Source organism: Elgaria multicarinata, chromosome 17 (assembly GCF_023053635.1).
Source record: "Elgaria multicarinata webbii isolate HBS135686 ecotype San Diego chromosome 17, rElgMul1.1.pri, whole genome shotgun sequence".
Lineage (NCBI taxonomy): Eukaryota > Metazoa > Chordata > Lepidosauria > Squamata > Anguidae > Elgaria > Elgaria multicarinata.
In genome coordinates, this window is record NC_086187.1 from 24450196 (window position 1) to 24468885 (window position 18690).

Below are 18690 nucleotides of genomic sequence, written 5' to 3' on the forward strand. Positions count from 1 at the left end.
TGTATCAAGTACCTTCTTGGGGAATCTTTTGCAACGGAGTTGGAGAGGACTCTCGCTTAGAACAGATCATCAAAATGTGTTGAGCTCAATAAAACATATTTCTGTGCAACCTGAAGCTTCACTCCTGGCTTGTATTTGAGAACTACCTTCCTACTTTTTCCTCACCCTTCCCCAACCTAGTGCCCTCCAGATGTTTTGGACTTCAACAGTTAGGAACACTGGGAGCTGTAGTCCAAAACATCTGTAAGACACCAGGTTGGGCGGGCGGTGGGAGGGGCTGCTCGATATTCTATTCTTTCGGTATTTGCTATTTTTCTGAAAGTTAGAAAACTGTGGCCAGGATTGCAGCCTTAAGAACAAGAGCAGACAATATGTGTCCCTCCAGATGTTTTGAGTACAACTCTCATCAGCCGGCACCATTAGCTATGCAGGCTCGGGGCGGCCCACCCTGCATTCATCACAAGGTTGTGGGTTTTATTTTGCTTTTGCTTTTTACCTGGTTGTGAATCTCCGACTTGGGTACTTGGTGGAGGTTCTCTAGATGGGAATGAAAGAGGTTACTCCGGATGAGGCTCACTCCCAGCACAGACTCTATGATGTATCCCATGGTACAGTCATCCGGGAGTCGGATCTTTTCGGCGGTGCTCATAAAGTGGCCGCCGCTACAAAGAGAAGGCAGAATGGAGGAGGGGTCAACATTGTGGGATGTAACAACACACAAGGCTCCCTAAGCTAGGTTAGGTGGAGTAACTGCTTTTTAATTTACTCCCATTTTTTTTAAAACACCCAAAATATTTAAAATACAAAACCCCAATGTTACATACATTTTTTAAAAAAAATATCAGTGTATAACCTAGATCAGGGATTGGCTGACCTCGTTTTTCGACGGCTCTCCCTATCCAAAATCTCCTGATTTTGGACAGGGAGAGCCATTTGCAAAAATACACACTCAAGATCCTTGTTAAACCTAACCAATATGGGTTCAGTGATCCTGAATGTGCAGCTATGGACCCTTCAAAAACACAGCAACTTCAGGCCCCCAAAAGTTAGACAGGTATCTTACCTGGCCCAGGGGCTCATCTTCAGTGCCAGCCCACGACTGATGCAGAACCCAGCGCCACCCGTGGCAAACCAGAAGTGGACAGGATGCTGTGGGGCAGAAGGAATCAAAAGAACGGGATTCAAAGTTGGCTCCCGACACCCTTTCAGTGACTTTTTCCGTGCTCAACTCCGACACTTCCCATCTACACATTGGAAGCGCAAACTAGTTCCAGAAGAAGGTTCATCTGTCAGGGCCTTCTCCTGCCCATACTTCCAGCCTACGGATGCCAACTTGGAAACTGGCAAGTGGCTGAAAGCTTTTCCAGAGGGCTTTTGGCATAGACGGCTCATGCAACACACTTGATCCAAACAAGCTACGTGGCTGCCATGTTGTTTTTAAGATGAGCCAGGGTGTTATGGCAGTCTACCCTTGAACACAAGTAAGATGGGAGGACAGTTGACTGCAGACTCTGCCTCTGGCCTTCCCAGAAACATCCAGCTGGCCACAGTGGGAAGCAGAAAGCTAAACTAGATGGGCCCAGCGGGGCTCTTCCATCCGAGGACTACTACATGCTACATCTTTGGGTCAGTTCACACATTCCTTTTTATCGCTCAGTGACATCAAGTGACTACTTGCATGTGTGAATGGATGATTGCATCCCTGCAGAGAGAACCTGCGCATCGACCCATATCAGCTCAAACTACGCCCGGAAGGAGACCATTTATGAAGTGGACCTCTGCCACATAGCCTTGACTTTTTCTAGCCTCGGGCCTCACAGCTCTCTCTGCCTCCTTACCATCTTGTTCTCGCTGATCCTCTCAGTAGCCTGGATAGGCCTGTCCAAGCTGGGCTTTCCAATGTAGATGTCCTGCGTGTGGGGATAACTGGAGAGCAGCCTCACCAGCATCCGAACATTTACGTAATTGTCATCGTCCACATGGCAAAACCATCTGAAAGCAATAGCGACAACGAGAGGCATTTGAGTCGGATGCAGCGCAACAGAATTCAACACTCATGTATAGGGCATTCCTAGGCACTTTAATGATTTGGTGTCCCAGTGACACAGTCCACTGAACTATAGAAAATCTGCACATGCTAACTTAGATATGGAGAGGGTTAACTCTTTCCTCTCTGGCTGAAATCCGCCTTGAAAATCAGCCCCTGCATGGCAATGAAGCTAAGAAAGAAACCTTCCATTGGCATCAATGGGAACTCGGGGCTCTGGGGAATAGACCCAGGGCTGTGGAAAATACAGGCCCTGGGTAAACCAGAACATCTAGCCTTCGCCCTCACCTATCCAAGAGTTACAGCATGCATCCTCCAGTGCCATGGTTTTGCATGTACTTTCACACATAGGATTGCTACCTTAATGCATAAAAGGTGTGCCTTAGCTTTTATCTACCAGAAGCCATCAGTTGTGCACATTATGGGAGTGTTAGGGAAATTCCCCGATCCAGTAGGATTCCTAAGGACAAAATCGTTTCACTGCCCGACTGCAAGTTATGTTCCCCAGGTGGGTCTGTGCTGGACTACAATGTAGGATTGAACCTGGGAGCCTCAGCACATAAAGCAGGCATTGTATCACCGAGATGCAGCCCTCCCCTAAATTGGCTTGAGAATTAATTCCCCCCTTCTCCTCCCCATCTCTTACTTTCTCCCAGATTCGATGAATTTGTCATACTCCACCGCCATCTTGCAGGAGAGGGCTTGGCGGCTGTGGGCTGCAGAACAGTTGGTGTTGATGACGTTTCCTGGATGGGGAAAAAAAGAAGCGAATGAGTCTTGCACGTTTCTACCCTGCTTTGGAAATCGCCCCACAAGATCCATACATCCTGAGCCAAAACCCACTGAACCAAAGATGCCATGGACTTCCGCAAACAGTGCCTGTTTGACCGCTGAGCTGTAGCCCTCCCCAATATTGTGTCCTGGGTTCTGTTCAAACCATTCGGTGGCAGACACTCCATTCAAAGCAGAGGTGCGGAACCGAGGGCCGGATTCCACTTCGAGGGAGCTCTCGGGGGCCGTAATCTAGGGGTGGGTGGAGCCGACGGCAAAAGGGGCAGGCCCAAAAGACCAGCGTATTTTAGTTTAACGCTCTTCGCACTGGTCACGAAGCCTGAAGAGAGGCAGTTCCAACCTTTTAGAACAGGGGAGGAACTGCCAAGAGAAGGTCCCACCACTAAACGGTCAAGTGAAGGGGGCGGGGTGAGAGAGGAAGGGGGCGGGGCCATCTGGGGACATTGGCGAGCCGGATGGGAGCCCAAGTTTGCCAGCCTTGGCCTCTCTGGGCCAGAGGTTCTGCAGCCCTGGTACAGAGCGCCGATGGAGCAACATGCCCTCAAAGGCGTATCCCAGGATGCCTTGGCCCGCTGCAGAGGATTCTGGGATCACACAGAGGCCCAGTGTCCTCTGCCACACACCTCTCACATCACACAGTTGCCAAGGGCTACCAAATGGCCCTGGCATGGCTGGCCAACAAAACCATTTCTTGATGCCTGGAACCTCAGGGAACTGCCTGAACCTTTCCATCCTCCGTCCGCATGGGTCCCTCGCCACCTTGCGAAGGCCTTTAAATCTCAAAGGGATTCAATGCATCTCTCTCTCTCTCTCTCTCTCTCTCTCTTGCTTCGCTGTCTGACCAAAGAGATGTTCCTTTGTTCGCAAGCATAGGCAGCCAGACTTAGCGAGTGTTAACTCCCGAATGGAGTAGGTTGGGGGATGGAGGTAACAGGCAAACTGGGTCCTAGTAGCCCCCCCCTTTGATGGATGGGAGGCGGAGGGCGGGGCGGGATTGCTAGGACGAAACTCTTGTCCTCTTATTCAGGCAGCATTTTCCCATCAGCTGCCACCTGTTACTGGCTGGGATGTCTCCAGGGGAATCAATTCAGGGCATGAATAGAGGGCATTAGCATCAGAAGAATACAGGGATCTGACCCAGTCTTCAGAGGGGGGAGAGGCAGCTCCATAAACACTCGCTGAGTAAGATCCCCCCTCCCCATTCCAGAAAGTTAATCAGCCAGCTCCCTGGGAACCCCAACCACAGCCGCCGGACGAAGTGATGTTTCAGACACCTTATCTAAACCCCAATCTGGTCAACCCACCTGTTCTCTTCTTCAGCTCTGGGTCCTCGCCGTCCGTGAAGATGAACGTCTACAGATAAAAAATAAAATCAGAACTAACATTAATTAGGGACGCCCCCAAATCTCCCCAGTGATCTCTGAAGACACATCCACCTTGTGGGAGACCTGACATTGCACGTTCGAGTCACCGATCTGCAAATATGGATATGTGATTTATACCACGCCAGGATGAAATAAATAAATATTCACATTTTTTTTTGCCAGGCTCCCTTGTTTCTTATTTTATTTCTTAAGATGTGTTCTTTTTTTTATCAATGGGCAGGCTGCAACGCGCCATCTTTCTTTGGACCCAAAAGAGTATTCAGGCCTCAGCCCCCACCTGGTCTTTGTACTCAAGTTCTTTTTCTGGTCTTACTTTTGTGACCAGCCATGCCCATTATGGTAGCCATTCTACAAAGGGGCAAGCCCACCCCCGGGGCAGCCATTTTGTAAGAGTGCCCTTGGCACTCTCTCAAAATGCCACATCTGCTCACCACCCCAAAATTGCTGTTCCAAAAAGTGGCCTCAAGTGGAGGATTCCTTTTATGGCGTCTGTGCCCCTGTTTTGGAGGGCCCTTGGGTGAGGCACCTTCAACGGACTCCCTCCATCAGTGAGTCGGCTTTCTCACCGCCGTTTTCACCTGCTGCTGTCGCTCCTCGCCCCCTTTCACACTCTTGCTCCCACTTGCCTGTTCCGACGGGCCGAAAGCCAGGGAGCAAGGAGGCCGTGGCACACGCGAGACACACGCGGTGGTGGGACGTGGGAGAGGGCTTTCTCTGTGGTGGCCCCCCGGCTGTGGAATGCCCTCTCCTTGGAGGCCCGACTGGCGCCGGCTTCATTTTAGTGCCATGTTAAGACATGGCTTTTTAACAAATGTCTAAATTCACCAAGCCTGTACATACTTTTAATTGGTTTTACTGTTTCTAAATTCTATACTGGCTTTAGCTTATTGGTTTAATTTGTTTTTAGCTGTGACTATTTACTGTTTTATACTGTTTGTATGATTTTACCTGTATGCCGCCCTGAGAACCTTGTAATATAGGGTGGGATACAAATGTCATCGTCGTCATCATCATCTCCTGCTCCTTCTTTTCACCACCACCGTTATCTCGCCCAGAGCAAGAGGCAGGTGAACAAGCAGGTTGCCATGGTGAAGAGGAGGATCAAGTGGGCCCTACTGGGGCGTGGTCCCATGCCTACCCTTGACGCCAGCCCCATGTAGCGTTGTCGTTCCAGCCTTGTTTGCTGTGCCCTCGAGACCCCTGCAGCCCGTTAAGAGGACTGATCAACGCCTATGTTGGCCTTCATCCGGGCAACAGGCCCACCCGCTGCAACACCATCCTCCTCTAGGTCCTGCCATCACCTTCTCCACCCACCCCTGTGCCAAACTGAACTCACCATGATCAATCACGTGGCTTTCGAGCCCTGGCTTCTCCCTGGTGGGCCCGCCTTTGCCCATCGTGCCTGGCCCCAGACTCCTACCTGGCTCAACACGATCCCTTGCACCCAGGGCCGGGCAGAGCTGGTAATTGGCCAGGCCAGATGGGAAATGTCGGGCTCATTTCAAACTGCTCATTAAGTATTTTTTTTTAACCTGTTCTAAATACATATGAATTAGAACGATTTATTAAAAAGGTAATAGCAAGATGTATATAAGACATCACTTCTTCACGTTCAGAAATGCTTTATGTGCTTTTCTTTACGTGCTTCAAATTCATCAACAGCAACAGAAAAATCAAGCAACTTTGACTTGTCAATGGCAGGGGGAGTCGGAGTAGCCCCCCTCAAAGTTGTAGGCCCGTGCCAACTGCCCCCCCCTGCTCTGCCCAGCCCCGCTTGCACCCAGGCTATTTTGCAAGACTATTTTGCACCCTAGGCAAGGTGAGCTACTTGCACACACACACACACAAATTGCCAACTTCGATTTTTTTAAGAACAGACGTTTTGTAGAAAAAATAAAAAGCACAAAATGTGAACTTATTATTGCATTTTTTTAAACAGCTAATTTGTATAAAACTGTGACCCTTAAAGGGCAGTACTGCGCCCCTCTGAGGTTTGCGCCCTAGGCGGCTGCCTTGTTGGCCTAATGGTAGCGCCGGCCCTGCTTGCACCTGAGGCTGAACAATCGATAAACCATGTTGCTCAGCATCAAGAAGAACAAAACCCGGAGCCTCTCTGTAACTGATTCACCTCCAACCGCCACCTGAACCTGAGCCAAGGCAGCAGGCAGCACCAGGCCCTCTGCACCTTCCTCGGCTACCTGCCACCTGCCTGGCTGCACTTTCTTATTGACATAGGTAATTCCTGGCATCTGCTGCCTGTCTCTGGGGCGGGGCAGAGCGCAGCCTGCTGCTTGCTTTGGGCTTGGAAGAAAGGAGGGGAAAAGAAAAGGGTGGGGGGACAGAGAAGGATCTCAAATCATTCCAATTGTAATGAAGAAAGAAAAAAGGGGGGAAGAAAGAAAGAAAGAAAGAAAGAAAGAAAGAAAGAAAGAAAGAAAGAGCAGCCAGCTGCCAAAACATTTATTAAAAGCAAGAAGGGGATGCGGCGGGCGGAGGGGGGAGCGAAAAAGGGTCTGATCCGAACAGCTAGTCCGTGGCCAGCCATCACTCACTCCTCCGTCCCCCACCCCACTCCATTGGAACAATGTCAGGGGAGGAGGGGGAGCGGGGGGGGGGGCAGGCAAAGCAATGCACTTGTTAACAATAGATTCTTGCAGCCCACTTAATGCAAGGAAGAGTTGTGTTTGCTCTCCATTAGCATACAGCTGGGCTGGTTAACAGGCCTGAAAGGGTGGGTGGGGGGGAGGTCTGGGGGTGGAGATGGCTCTAAAACAACTTGGTTTTAATCACTGGCTCAGGAGCAGAGCTAGGAGGGGCAGACCCAGCAGGAGCCCTGGATACAAAGGGAGGGGAGAAGAATGGATTTTTTTTTCCTCCTGTAAAAACCAGGGCTCTAGTCCTTATGGCTGGGGGGGGTGGGGGGACTGTTTGAAAGTGAGTGAGTGGGCAGGCAGGTGGAAGGGAAAGCAGAAGTGTTGGTAAAAGTGTTGCTTGAGAAGGAGAAGAAAAAGGAAGACTTTTCAGCAGAAAAGCAACCATCATTTACAAGGGCTGCATGTAGATATATTTTTCAATCCCATGTAAGAACGGAATTTGACAGTGCGGACCCAGAATTCAGCATTCTGATTCTTTCCATTCCTTTCTATTTTTCCTTTTTTTTTCTTTTTTTAAAAAGGTGCTAGTCCTTATGGGAAATAGCAGAACAACGTGCCTCAAAATACAGGGCCATTCACCCAGGCAAACATTGCTTCAGATGTTTTAAGCAAACTCTTGAAAACCTAAAGTGCGTGAAGAACAAGCGCCTTTACCAATGTAAAACGTGTTAAAAGTGAGTGGTGGATTGAGAGCCATGTGGTGTAGTGGGTAGAGCAGTTGTCCCCAACTTGATGCCTTCCAGATGTTTTGGACTACAACTCCCAGAATTCCTGGCCATTGGCCATGCTTGGTGAGGCTGATGGGAGTTGAAGGCCAAAACATCTGGATGGTACAAAGTTGAGGACAGCAGAGCAAGGGTATATAGCTCAGCCTAGGTCAGGGCTGGGCAACTTGGGATCCTCCAGATGTTTTGTCCATCAGCCCTAGACATCCCATGAGCCTCAGCGAGTGCAGCCAATGCTGAGAAAAATGAGAGCTTATTAATAATAATAATAATAATAATAATAATATCAACAACATCTGGACGGCCACGCGTTGCTCAACCTTGGACCAGGGAGACCCTGGTTCAACGTTTTGCTCAACTATGAAGCTTACTGGAGGACCTTGGGCCAGTCACACACACTTGGCCTAACCTACCTCACAGGGTCGTTGTGAGGATAAAATGGTGGAGAACCACAGAAGGCACCTTAAGCTCCTTAGTGTAAGGGCTGAAGAAAAGTGAAATAATACATAAATAAAGGCGAAACAAGCCCATTACAGATGGCCCCACCCGCAGCTCCTCCTCCACGCTCCCTGCCTGCTGCCCCAAAGGCCACTTCATTCAGAGTCGGACTGGGACGGGATTCAAAGAGAACGAAAGAGCAAACCTCCGTTCAGAGCACAGTTGTACCCTCACAAGGCAGCGCGGCAACCACGTCCGACTGGACCCGGAGGGGCAGGAGAGGAAAGACAAGAGCGGAGAGAGATCGGCATCCGCTCGCAACCCCTTCTGGGGAACTTCATTTTCATTTTTTTAAACGGAAAAAATGTTTACTTGATTAGATCAGGCCTGCTGTCTCCGGCAACTGTGCCTTTGCCTGCTCCCAAAAATAGCCCCTGCGCTAATCCATTCGCCGCTATAAATAGAACAAAGGAGATTAGGGGTTTGGCTTTTTTTTTTTTTTTTTGCTGTTATTGTTTATTACTGGACTGCATTGAAAGAGCTTATTCTGAACATGCCACGGACGCTGAATCTGTACTGCAGCCACACACACCCCTGGGAAGGAACAGGAACTCGGACGGGTCCTTCTGATGGGAAGGGACCCTGCCATGCTTTGGAAGGGAATACAGCGAGGTTGCAGGCTCCCTGCTGCCTTGGGCAGGAAGGGTACAGCCTGTCCGCCCCCCTCCCAAAACAAGCTAGCCTGGGCAGGTTCCCTGCCACCCCCCCCGCCACCCCCACCACCCCTCTTCCTGCCTCTCTGCAGGAACCCAGCCAGGGAATTCAATTAAAATCTCCCAACAATTGCACCCTCTCTCTCTCTCGTCTCTTGCAAACCACAGTCACTCTGGCACAAACGGAATTGGCCGTTGTTTCTTATAAGCGAGCCTGTAAGAGAACACTCCGTTGTTCCAGCCTCTCCTAATCTGCCCCTCTCCAGTTGGGTTGGGCTGCAGCTCCCCAACATCTGCAGCCAACACACCATCGTTGGATCCAGGCGAAGTCCATCTCGCTTCGCTCCCAGGGAAAATAAGGGGACAGGCTAGTTTGGGGGGCGTAAGGGACATTGATTTCTGTGGGAGCAAAGCACAACTCAGGTTGTCTGGCTCTAACCCAGTGGGTGAAGCAACCTTAATCAGGGAGGTTCCAGGAATAGTTTAAGCTTTCCGGAAGCCTCTGACTCCAACCAGTATGCACCCTAATACAGACGTGCAGGGAGCATGTGGCGGTTCCTCTGTGGCAACTACAGGCTCTCTACACATGATCAGAGGCACTCTGCCTGAATCACACAGATCAGGTGAGTCACCAAGCAAGGAGATGAAATGATGAGTCTGGTCTGATTCAACAAAAGCACTTCTCAAGTACAAGTTCCGGCCATTTATCCCTTTAGCCCGGTCTTGTCTAGAGCAGCCTCCCCTGACCCTGGTGACCTCTACAGGTGCCGGACCACAGGACCCATCTTCCCCAGCCAGCTGGTCTCCTACAACATTGTCTACTCTCCAGTGTCTCTGCCACAGAGATGTCCTCGTCATTAGGAAAGGGGTTGGGAGGAGGACGTTTTCTGCACGTAAGACATGCGCCCTCCTACCGAACCAGGGACCCTCCAAGGAAGATCTCAATGCCGCTTTGCCCTGCTGGTTCTATGCCCCTGCCAAGTGAGCTTTTTCAAGCTAAGGGGGGGTGGGGAGAGATCCTTTTCTTTCCTCCCCGTGCTTATTCTGTGCCCTGCATTGTCCGAGGACCCTGGCCTGGGGACACACAGGAAACTTCATTGTTTCTGAAGGCTGCAATTTAAAGAAACACAGGATGCAGAAAGCCTCTGAGAACAATAGCAGACACCCACAAGAAGAAAGCCCAGGACAATGTCACGGTAGCCCTTCAGGCCTCTCCAGATTGCTTTGGGACAGGCTTTAAAGGGAGACTCTGGGCCAGAAATGCACGCTGTGGCCGCCTCGTTCTGGTTGCACAGCAAACTTCCAGGCTGGAGCAGCGCCAGGCCCAGGCCAATGGCTCTTGCCAACAGACGCACCATTTCACCCTCTTGGCTCTGCTTGTGCCATCACGGCCCCTCCCCGCCAGATAAAACCAGGGAGCCCTCATGTGCTTCGGACACCCCTGGTCTTTTCATACCGAAGAACCGCTGCCTGTGAATCACTGTCCGCACCCATCAACATCTACTGTACACCTCGCTAAGGCTCTCTCGCTCTCCCTCTGGTCAGCCATCAGGCTTCATTCTGTTACAGCTTTGACCAGGACAGAATTAAAAGCCAGGAGAGATTCTTTTTTTCTTTCTTTCTTTTTTGGGTTGAAAGCATCTTAACACACACACACACACACACACACACACGTCCTATAGGTTGTCATACTCCACAACAAACACTCATCAGCTGAAATGGTAGGCTGTATGCTCGGTGCTTTAATGCTCATGCGCCCGCATATCTACGTCTGCGCGCTAGGCACCCGAAGCATCTGCACACCCGACTCAAAAGATTTAGTTTCTCATCTGAAGAACCGCTCTAGGGGCAGGTACGTTCTAAACCTGTTTTAAACAACATCCCAGAAGGCAGCAGGGACTGCAATATATGAGAGGCAGGCATCAGAAAAACAGAAGTACCTGGAGTAAAGAGTTATTATTATTATTACTTATTTATTTATATAGCAACGTTAATGTACATGGTGCTGTACAGAGTGAAACAATAAATAGCAAGACCCTGCCGCATAGGCTTACATTCTAATAAAATCATAATAAAGCAATAAGGAGGGGAAGAGAATGCACCAAACAGGCAGTATAAAAGTCAGAACAAGTCAAGTTTTAAAAGCTTTAGGAAAAAGAAAAGTTTTTAGCTGAGCTTTAAAAGCTGTGATTGAAGTTGTAGATCTCAAATGTTCTGGGAGAGCATTCCAGGCGTAAAGGGCAGCGGAAGAAAATGGACGAAGCTGAGCAAGGGAAGTAGAGACCCTTGGGCAGGTGAGAAACATGACATCAGAGGAGCGAAGAGCACGAGCGGGGCAATAGTGTGAGATGAGAGAGGAGAGATAGGGCGAAGCTAGACAGTGAAAAGCTTTGTAGGTCAACAGGAGAAGTTTATATTGGATTCTGAGGTGAATTGGAAGCCAACGAAGAGATTTCAGAAGTGGAGTTACATGGTCAGAGCGGCGGGCCAAGAAGATGATCTTAGCAGCAGAGTGGTGAACAGAAACCAACGGACTGATGTGAGAAGAAGGAAGGCCAAAGAGAAGAAGGTTGCAGTAGTCCAACCGAGAAATAACCAATGCATGAACAAGAGTCTTGGCAGAAGAGACAGACAAAAATGATCGAATCCTGGCAATATTATACAGGAAAAAACGACAGGATTTAGCTACTGCCTCAATATGAGGAATAAAGGAGAGCGAGGAGTCAAATATAAAGCCAAGACTACGAGCTTCCTTGACCGGAGTAAGCGTAACATCATTGACAGGAAGAGAGAATGAGAGATGAGGAGAAGGTTTAGGAGGAATACACCCGGTTGAAACCAAAGTGGTGAAGAGCAGTTCACGCCCATTTATCAGAAGATGAGAGCGCTTCCCACTCACCCTAATTTCTCGTTTTATTTGTGACTCATTTCCCCTTCCTGGCAGCAAAGAAGGCCCAGTGACAACGGCTGAAGGTGGAGAAAACTTTCTGAGTTTGTTGGCAAGGACGCCCCCTCCCTCCTACCATAAGAACATCAGAAGTGCCCTGTTGGATCAGACCAAGGGTCCATCTAGTCCAGCACTCTGTTCGCACAGTGGCCAACCAGCCATCGGCCAGGGATGAACAAGCAGGACATGGTGCAACAGCACCCTCCCACCCTCGTTCCCCAGCAACTGGTGCACACAGGCTTACTGCCTCGGATACTGGAGATAGCACACAACCATCAGGGCTAGTAGCCATGGATAGCCTTCGCTACCATGAAGCAACCGGGCCTGGGGAGGAGGTGGAACGCATACCAAGGGAGGCTCAGTTCAACCTTTCTCGCTCTTGCCCTTTGCAGTGAGATTTCACAGTGGTTGGAGAGCGATCTACAAAAATATCTTCAGGAAGATGGCAAGAGACAGAGGAGCCTGGGATTGCAGAAGGAAGCCCCACCCCCTCTCCCGCCCACTTCTGCACAGGCAGCGATTCCAGATTTTAAGGAACTGAAGCAACTTAGTGTGGCGCAATTAACCCCATGGGGAGCTTAGTTTGGAGCTTAGAAAGCAAAGGAGCTAAGTTTGGAGCTTAGAAAGCAAAGGCAATGCAGCCCTGGGCATTGTCATTGGCTTAGCTGCTCTGAATCACAGAAGGCAGCCAATGACAGGGCAGGACTTCTTTAAGGTCCAAGAGCAATGTTCATTTAATTTAAATCATGGAACTATTACCTACGGATGAACCCCTTTTTTTTATTCACGTCGATCAAGCAGTTTTGGAGCTCATGGTGAAAGGTCTTCAGGACATGGTCATCTCCTCTACTTCTTTTACCAAGGTCACACAGCACTTTGCGGAAGGATTTCCAATTCTTCCAAACCTCAAGTATTTATTGGGTTTGGAATCCAGCATTCAAAACCAAGCATGTTTATGGGAAAATAAACATTTGCAAAAGCTGGCTGTTGATTTATTTATTTTCTTCCGAGCACCCTAACCGTTTGATTTTCTTGGCCTGGAATGTTGGTGTTTCTGATGCAAGTGCTAAACACAGGCCTGTATGCGTGTAGCAGCAAAATGCCACTGGCAAAGCAATACCACCAAGTGAGGTTTTTTTGCTCTGCTTTTCTTTTAAAGTAGCTTCGGCTAATCATTCACTCTCAACTTTGCCTCCTTCACAGGGTTGTTGTGATACTAAAATAGGACCCCTCCACACAGCTCTGTATGTCCACTGCTTTGTGCTCTTGATTTTGGTATCTTTATATTTCCCTTCCACCCCTCACCTCCTGAAGCAGACTCAGTGCATGAGGACATCTGGATAAAATAATAAATATTCTATTTATTTCCCCTTCCCCATTTATATCCTACCTTGGAGCTCAGGATGGCATAGACAGCTCTCCCCCACACCTCCATTTTATCCTAACAATCCCCCAGTGAAGTTGGTTCTGTTGAGAGATGGTGACTTGCCCACAGGATAACTGGGGATTCGAACCCGCCTCTCCTGGGTCCTAGACCAATACTCTAACCACTATACCACATTCCGGCTCTCGACTCGGAGACCCACAATTGATCCCACACCTTGAAAGCAGCGTTTCTGCCAGTGGGAGTAGTACCACAATAATCCCTTGAAAAGAAGATGCATCATGTTCTGATTTACGCTGCCCTGAAAGAAGAGTTTTAACATCTGCAGGAATTATCCCTTTGAGGATATTCCCTCGTCCCGTCTCACACTCTTAGCGCTAGCCATGAGGCGGGGGGGGGGGGGGGAGAGAGACACACACAGTTCTAAGCCCCAAATTGCTCCAAACAGATCTCTTTAAAAAAAAAAAAAAAAAGGTTCGCACTTTTGAAATTCACCCTGGATGGACGGAGACAGGTTGGGCTGAATTCAACTTCCAGTTTCTTTTGCTGCCTCTCTCCCTGTACAGCTGGAAAAGTCACCCACACCGAGAAGGGAGGGAGGGAGGAGACGCCGTTCGTGGAACAAGGCCTTCGGCTTGGCCATTTCAGTGCGGGTTTATTTACTAAAAACACAGGATTTGAATCCGGCCCTTGTATACACAACAGGCCAAGGCAGCCGCCCATCTCAGGGGCAGAACGTTCCGCTCTTCCAAATGAAGACTTAGGAAACGCTCCCAGAGCTGACGCCGCTGCCAGGGTGTCCCCAAAAGCCCAGACTCGATCCGATTTCAGCACGGAGTCTGCGGTTATAAGGCATTCAGAAAAGACATGGGTGCCTCTCGCTTTCTCGCTACCCCGGCACTGTTGAGTAACAGGAAGAATCCACCCCTCTGTAATTTTAAAGGCCATTATATTTAATAATCCCCACTGGGACAATGGAGGCCCTTGTGCGAGGCGGTGCCCACACGCCCCTCCCACCTCGCGCGCCGCATATGCCGCTCCAGGATTCGGGTTTCAAGTGCTATTGTGCAGCCCTGAATGGAAAAGCCGCGTGGCCCGGGGCGTGCGATGCGCAGCGCCGAAGTGCTGCACGGAGCCTCGGAAGAGGCAGAGCGGGGCAGTGGGCAGAGCATTGGCAAAGCCTCAAGGCAACAGGAGAAGAACGGTGACCCATCGCCCACCTCAAACAAACTTCGGGGGCTACAGAGTCAGGAACGACTCACTCAGAGACCGGCAATTCCCCTTTCCTAGGAGGAAACAGGGGCCTAAATCCCAGAGTGCTCAAATACTCATTACATAGCGATCTCTCAAGCTAGCTGAACACATAGGAAGCTTCTTTAGAATGAGTCAAGCCACGAGTCCATTTAGCCCAGGACTGTCAATACCGACTGGTACCTTCCGGATGGCTCTATGCGCCCTCCAGTATCAGAGGCAGTGTGCCTTTGGACGCCAGTTGCTGGGGAACATGGACGGGAGGGTGCTGTTGCACCCATGTCCTGTTTGGAAGTTGCCTGTGGGCAGCTGGTGAAGAGAATGCTGGACTAGATGGACTAGCTTGATCCAAGATGGCTCTTCTGACTACAACTCACAACATCGTCCTGCTCTAACCACTACACCACACCACACTGGCTGTCCGAGAAGTGATCTGGAGCAGTAAACAGGCCACTTACTCTCAGGGCGTTGTGTCCCACGCCAGGGAACTGGGCAATATGCAACCTTTGCCTCCACACGTGCCCCCTAAACCACAGTTTTCAATACGGACCTAAGCCAAGCCCTGCTGGATCAGACCAACTCCTGATATTGCCAACATCTTGTTTTCTACAGTGACCCACCAGATACCTCTAAGAAACCTACAAGCAGGACATGAGTGCAATAGCACCCTCCCACCCATGTTCCCCAGCCACTGATGTACATAGGCATTCTGCCTCTGATACTGGGGGTAGCACAGAGCCATCAGGACTTGTAGCTTTCTCCTCCAGGAATTTATCCCACCCTCTTTCAAAGCCATCTAAGCAAGTGGCCATCGCTCCTGTGGCAGAGAGGTATCTAGTTTTACTATCTTGTGGCGGAGAGTTCCATAGTTCAACAACGTGCTGCACCAAGAGATCCTTCGTTTTGCCTGTCCTGAATCTCCCCACCTTTTCAGCTTCAGATGATCTATGTTTGAAATTAAGGAAAGAGAGGTGAAAAGTATTTGTTATTTTGGAAGGAGAAGAGGAGGCATTTAGGATCTCCTGATCCTAAATTTAGCTGGATTGCTGGCACTGAGAACCTCCCAAACTCCTCTTGACCTCGATTCCAGGATTGTGGGACAATGACCTGGTTTCCTTCTGCAAAGTCCAACCTGCCACTCACTGCCCCCCCCCTCGACAGGAGCTGCAACAAAGCAGCCAGAACTGGTTCAGGGCATCCCTGCCGGTGCAGGTCACTGGGTGTAGCTGAGCAGGGAAGGGCCCTCACCTGTGTTTTGAGTGTAAACAGTAAACACGGCTCTATTCCTTCTGTACACAGGAGCACACCAGGGTTTATGGGGCGTGTGCATAGCACACAGGCACGCACCCCGGCCGGCTATTTCCCCCCCAGGGCAGGGACGCCAGCCAAGGTGCTGTGAAAATTTGGGAGCCGCAACTGCTCTGGAATGTGTTGCCCCGGAGGCAAATATGCATTCCTCGCAAGGAGAGAAAGAAGAAAAAGAAGGGCCACAGCAAATTATTTAGCACTTCTGAAAAGTAGAGCATAGGGCAGATCAGTCCTAACAGGGCTGCCCCCCTCTCTCCCTCCCTCCCAGTGAACATGCACTGAATCTCACAGCTCTTTAAAAGCCCAAGTCTCTAGCCCTCATGGTTTCTGAAGATTGCTCCAGCATCGAAGAAGGGCCACGGCTGAGCGGAAAAGCACGTGCTTTGCACACTAATGGTCCAACCTTTGGCTGAAAAGAATTTGCTGCCGCAGCAATTGGTTGGTTTAGTAAAAACCATGGCATAAACAGAGAAAATCCCTCATCTTTGTATCCTCATTGCTTCTCTGATGACCCCAGACCCAATTCGCATTGAATAAGGATAAAGCTAACAGTGGCTACTAGTCATGATGGCTATATTTTACCTCCACTATCAGAGGCAGTATACTGGGGAATACAAGCAGGAGGGTGCTCTTGGGCTCATGTCCTACTGTGGGGCCACTGTGGGAAGGGAAAGCTGGACGAGACAGGCTTCGGACAGTTCTTCACTTAGAATCAAAGGAGCACGCACACGTCCTCCAGGTTTGATGGCAAGGCTCCCATATAGGCCCGGCTCTTGGCACTGCACTTAAAAATAAAATGAAGCGCTGCGCCCACTTCCTTGGACAGTTTTCGGAGAACGCCGTCCAACAGAAATGTTTTCGAAGCTCCCGAAAGCCCCAGTGGCAGGACTGCCCTCCTTCAGCCGTTGACCCTCAAGGCAGGGTGGCGGCTGTGTCACCTGACCAGATCGGCTCACCTCCAGCGCTGGAGGTGAAGCCGGGCCTGAGAACCGAGCGGCCCTGCCTGCGAGCGGCACAAAACGGCAGACCACCCGGCTTCCTTAACCCCGAGCGCAGGGCCACCTCTCATCCGCCGCTCCACGTGCTGAGATGAGAGGCATTTTCTTGTGTGATCCTGTTAAGGCAAATCCTCCGACTCAGCAGGAATTTGGTGGGTTTGGATTAACTCGCATCTGGATTTTCCTTCCCCCTCCCTTTCTGGCATCGCAGTCTTCCTCCCCCTCCCTCTCCCTCACCCCCCAAACGCCTTCTTTGGCTTCCTATGTATTTAGGCACTGAATCAACCACAACTGTAAGAACTCTCTTCCAGTACGAGAAGGCAAAGGGGGTGGAAGTGGAGAGCAGAATAATGACGGTTCTTCAAGACTAGATAAATCCTGAGCAGGAACAAAACTGTGGCTGGGGGTGCGTGGGGCGGGGGCGACGACAAGGAAGGCAGTAGAAGAACCTTCTCAAAGCAGCCTCTCCGGAGCTGGTGCCTTCCAGAGGTACTGGACTTCAACTCCCATCATCCTCAGTTAGCATGCTGGCTGGGGATGATGGGGGTTGCAATCCAACACATCTTATTAATGCTATTTTTAATCAGTTTATACGCCGCCTATCTACAAAATACTCTAGCAGGCACATCTGGAAGTCCCGAGATTGGGGGAGGCTGAAGGAAGAAGGGGGAGAAACGAGGCAGTTAAATATTAGAGCCGTGCGGGATCGTCCCTTTGAGAATATAGGAACCCAGTAGCGTCGACGGGTCGTTTTGTGTGAAACAGGCGTGGCAGAGTAGAATGGCTAGTCTGTGTGCCTGCCCTGGGCGCTTTTCTTTGGGGGGGGAACTTTAAGGATATGAGGACTTTAGGGATTCCCTAAAAGCCAAGGTACGGGGATGAGCAGACTGGATTTCCCCGCGGAGGGCCTTCCAGACTAATCCTTCCAGAGATATGGGGCCATCGCTACGGTTTTGAGATGCCACCCCTGGTTCTTAGCAACTCCAGGTCACGCAGGGAGAGGAGCACTTGTCCGCCACCTGACAGGTTCTGCCAGTTCTGCACTAATAAGATAAACAAGGCAACTGCGGCGTTTGGGGTGGCGGTTTCTGAAGTCAACCTCGGAGCCGAGCCTACTGCCTGCACCTTGTGCTACAACCACAGGAAGGAAGGAAGTTTGCGTTTAGATCTTATAGGCACTTTTTGCAAACGCTCTGAATGCAACAGAAAGCGGAAGGGTAGCTGTGAGGGGTTTTGCTTCAATGTGGCAGGTTGACCAGAGGATTGGGGGTGACGGAAGAGGAAGAGAAGACTTGCCCACCTTGCCGTATTCATTATCATTTAGCTTTATGAACCACTCTTCATCCATAGGATCCCAAGGCAGTATATACAACACCATGCCTTGTTATATGGCATGACTTCACACATGCCGCTTAAAGCCCTTTGAACCGATGGGTTCATAACTGGAACACACAGGAATACTTCGTTTCAGGGGTTGCCAACGTCTTTTGACCTGTGGGCACATCTGGGAATGTGATAAACTGCTGTGGGCACCAGCACAAAATGGCTCCCGTGGAGGATGTGGCAAGCCACGTAATGGCTCCCGTGAGGGCCTGGCTAGTCAAGAGTGAGGCTAGAGGATGGAGGAAACAGCAAGGCAAAGTGGTAGAGGGGAGAGAAAGATCAAGGCTAGAGGTTAGGAAGGGAGAGAAAGAAGATAACCATAACATTTTACAACATTTTAATTTAAAAAAAAAACTGAAGGGGAAAAGGAGTGGAGAACTTTACGGGCACCACTGGAAATCCCTGCAGGGTGTCATGGCATCCATGGATGGAACCCCGCTTCACTTCAAAATGAAACCACTGCGAGAACTTCAGTGAAACTGACAAGGCTAACCACTGACCTTGTCAGTTTACCCCAGACCAGGCTGAAAGGAGACACTAGTGAAACTGGGGAGTTTTTCCTAAAACCTGTCAGTTTCATCACGGGGCGGGGGGCGGGGTTTAGACAATGGGCAGCAATGCAGAAAGAGCAATTACACTCAGACATCCATTGACAGAACAGCATC

General features: G+C 50.1%; 1 protein-coding gene across 1 annotated transcript in view; it reads right to left on the reverse strand.

Moving 5' to 3' along the window:
• Positions 1-18690, reverse strand: part of LFNG (LFNG O-fucosylpeptide 3-beta-N-acetylglucosaminyltransferase) — a 30784-nt gene that overhangs the window by 3860 nt on the left and 8234 nt on the right. The window contains exons 2-6 of the mRNA XM_063143645.1: positions 4144-4192; positions 2694-2793; positions 1839-1992; positions 1064-1149; positions 497-662 (exon numbers count right to left, since the gene is read on the reverse strand). Of these exons, the coding sequence (XP_062999715.1) occupies positions 497-662; positions 1064-1149; positions 1839-1992; positions 2694-2793; positions 4144-4192 (555 nt within the window). The remainder of the gene's footprint in view (positions 1-496; positions 663-1063; positions 1150-1838; positions 1993-2693; positions 2794-4143; positions 4193-18690) is intronic.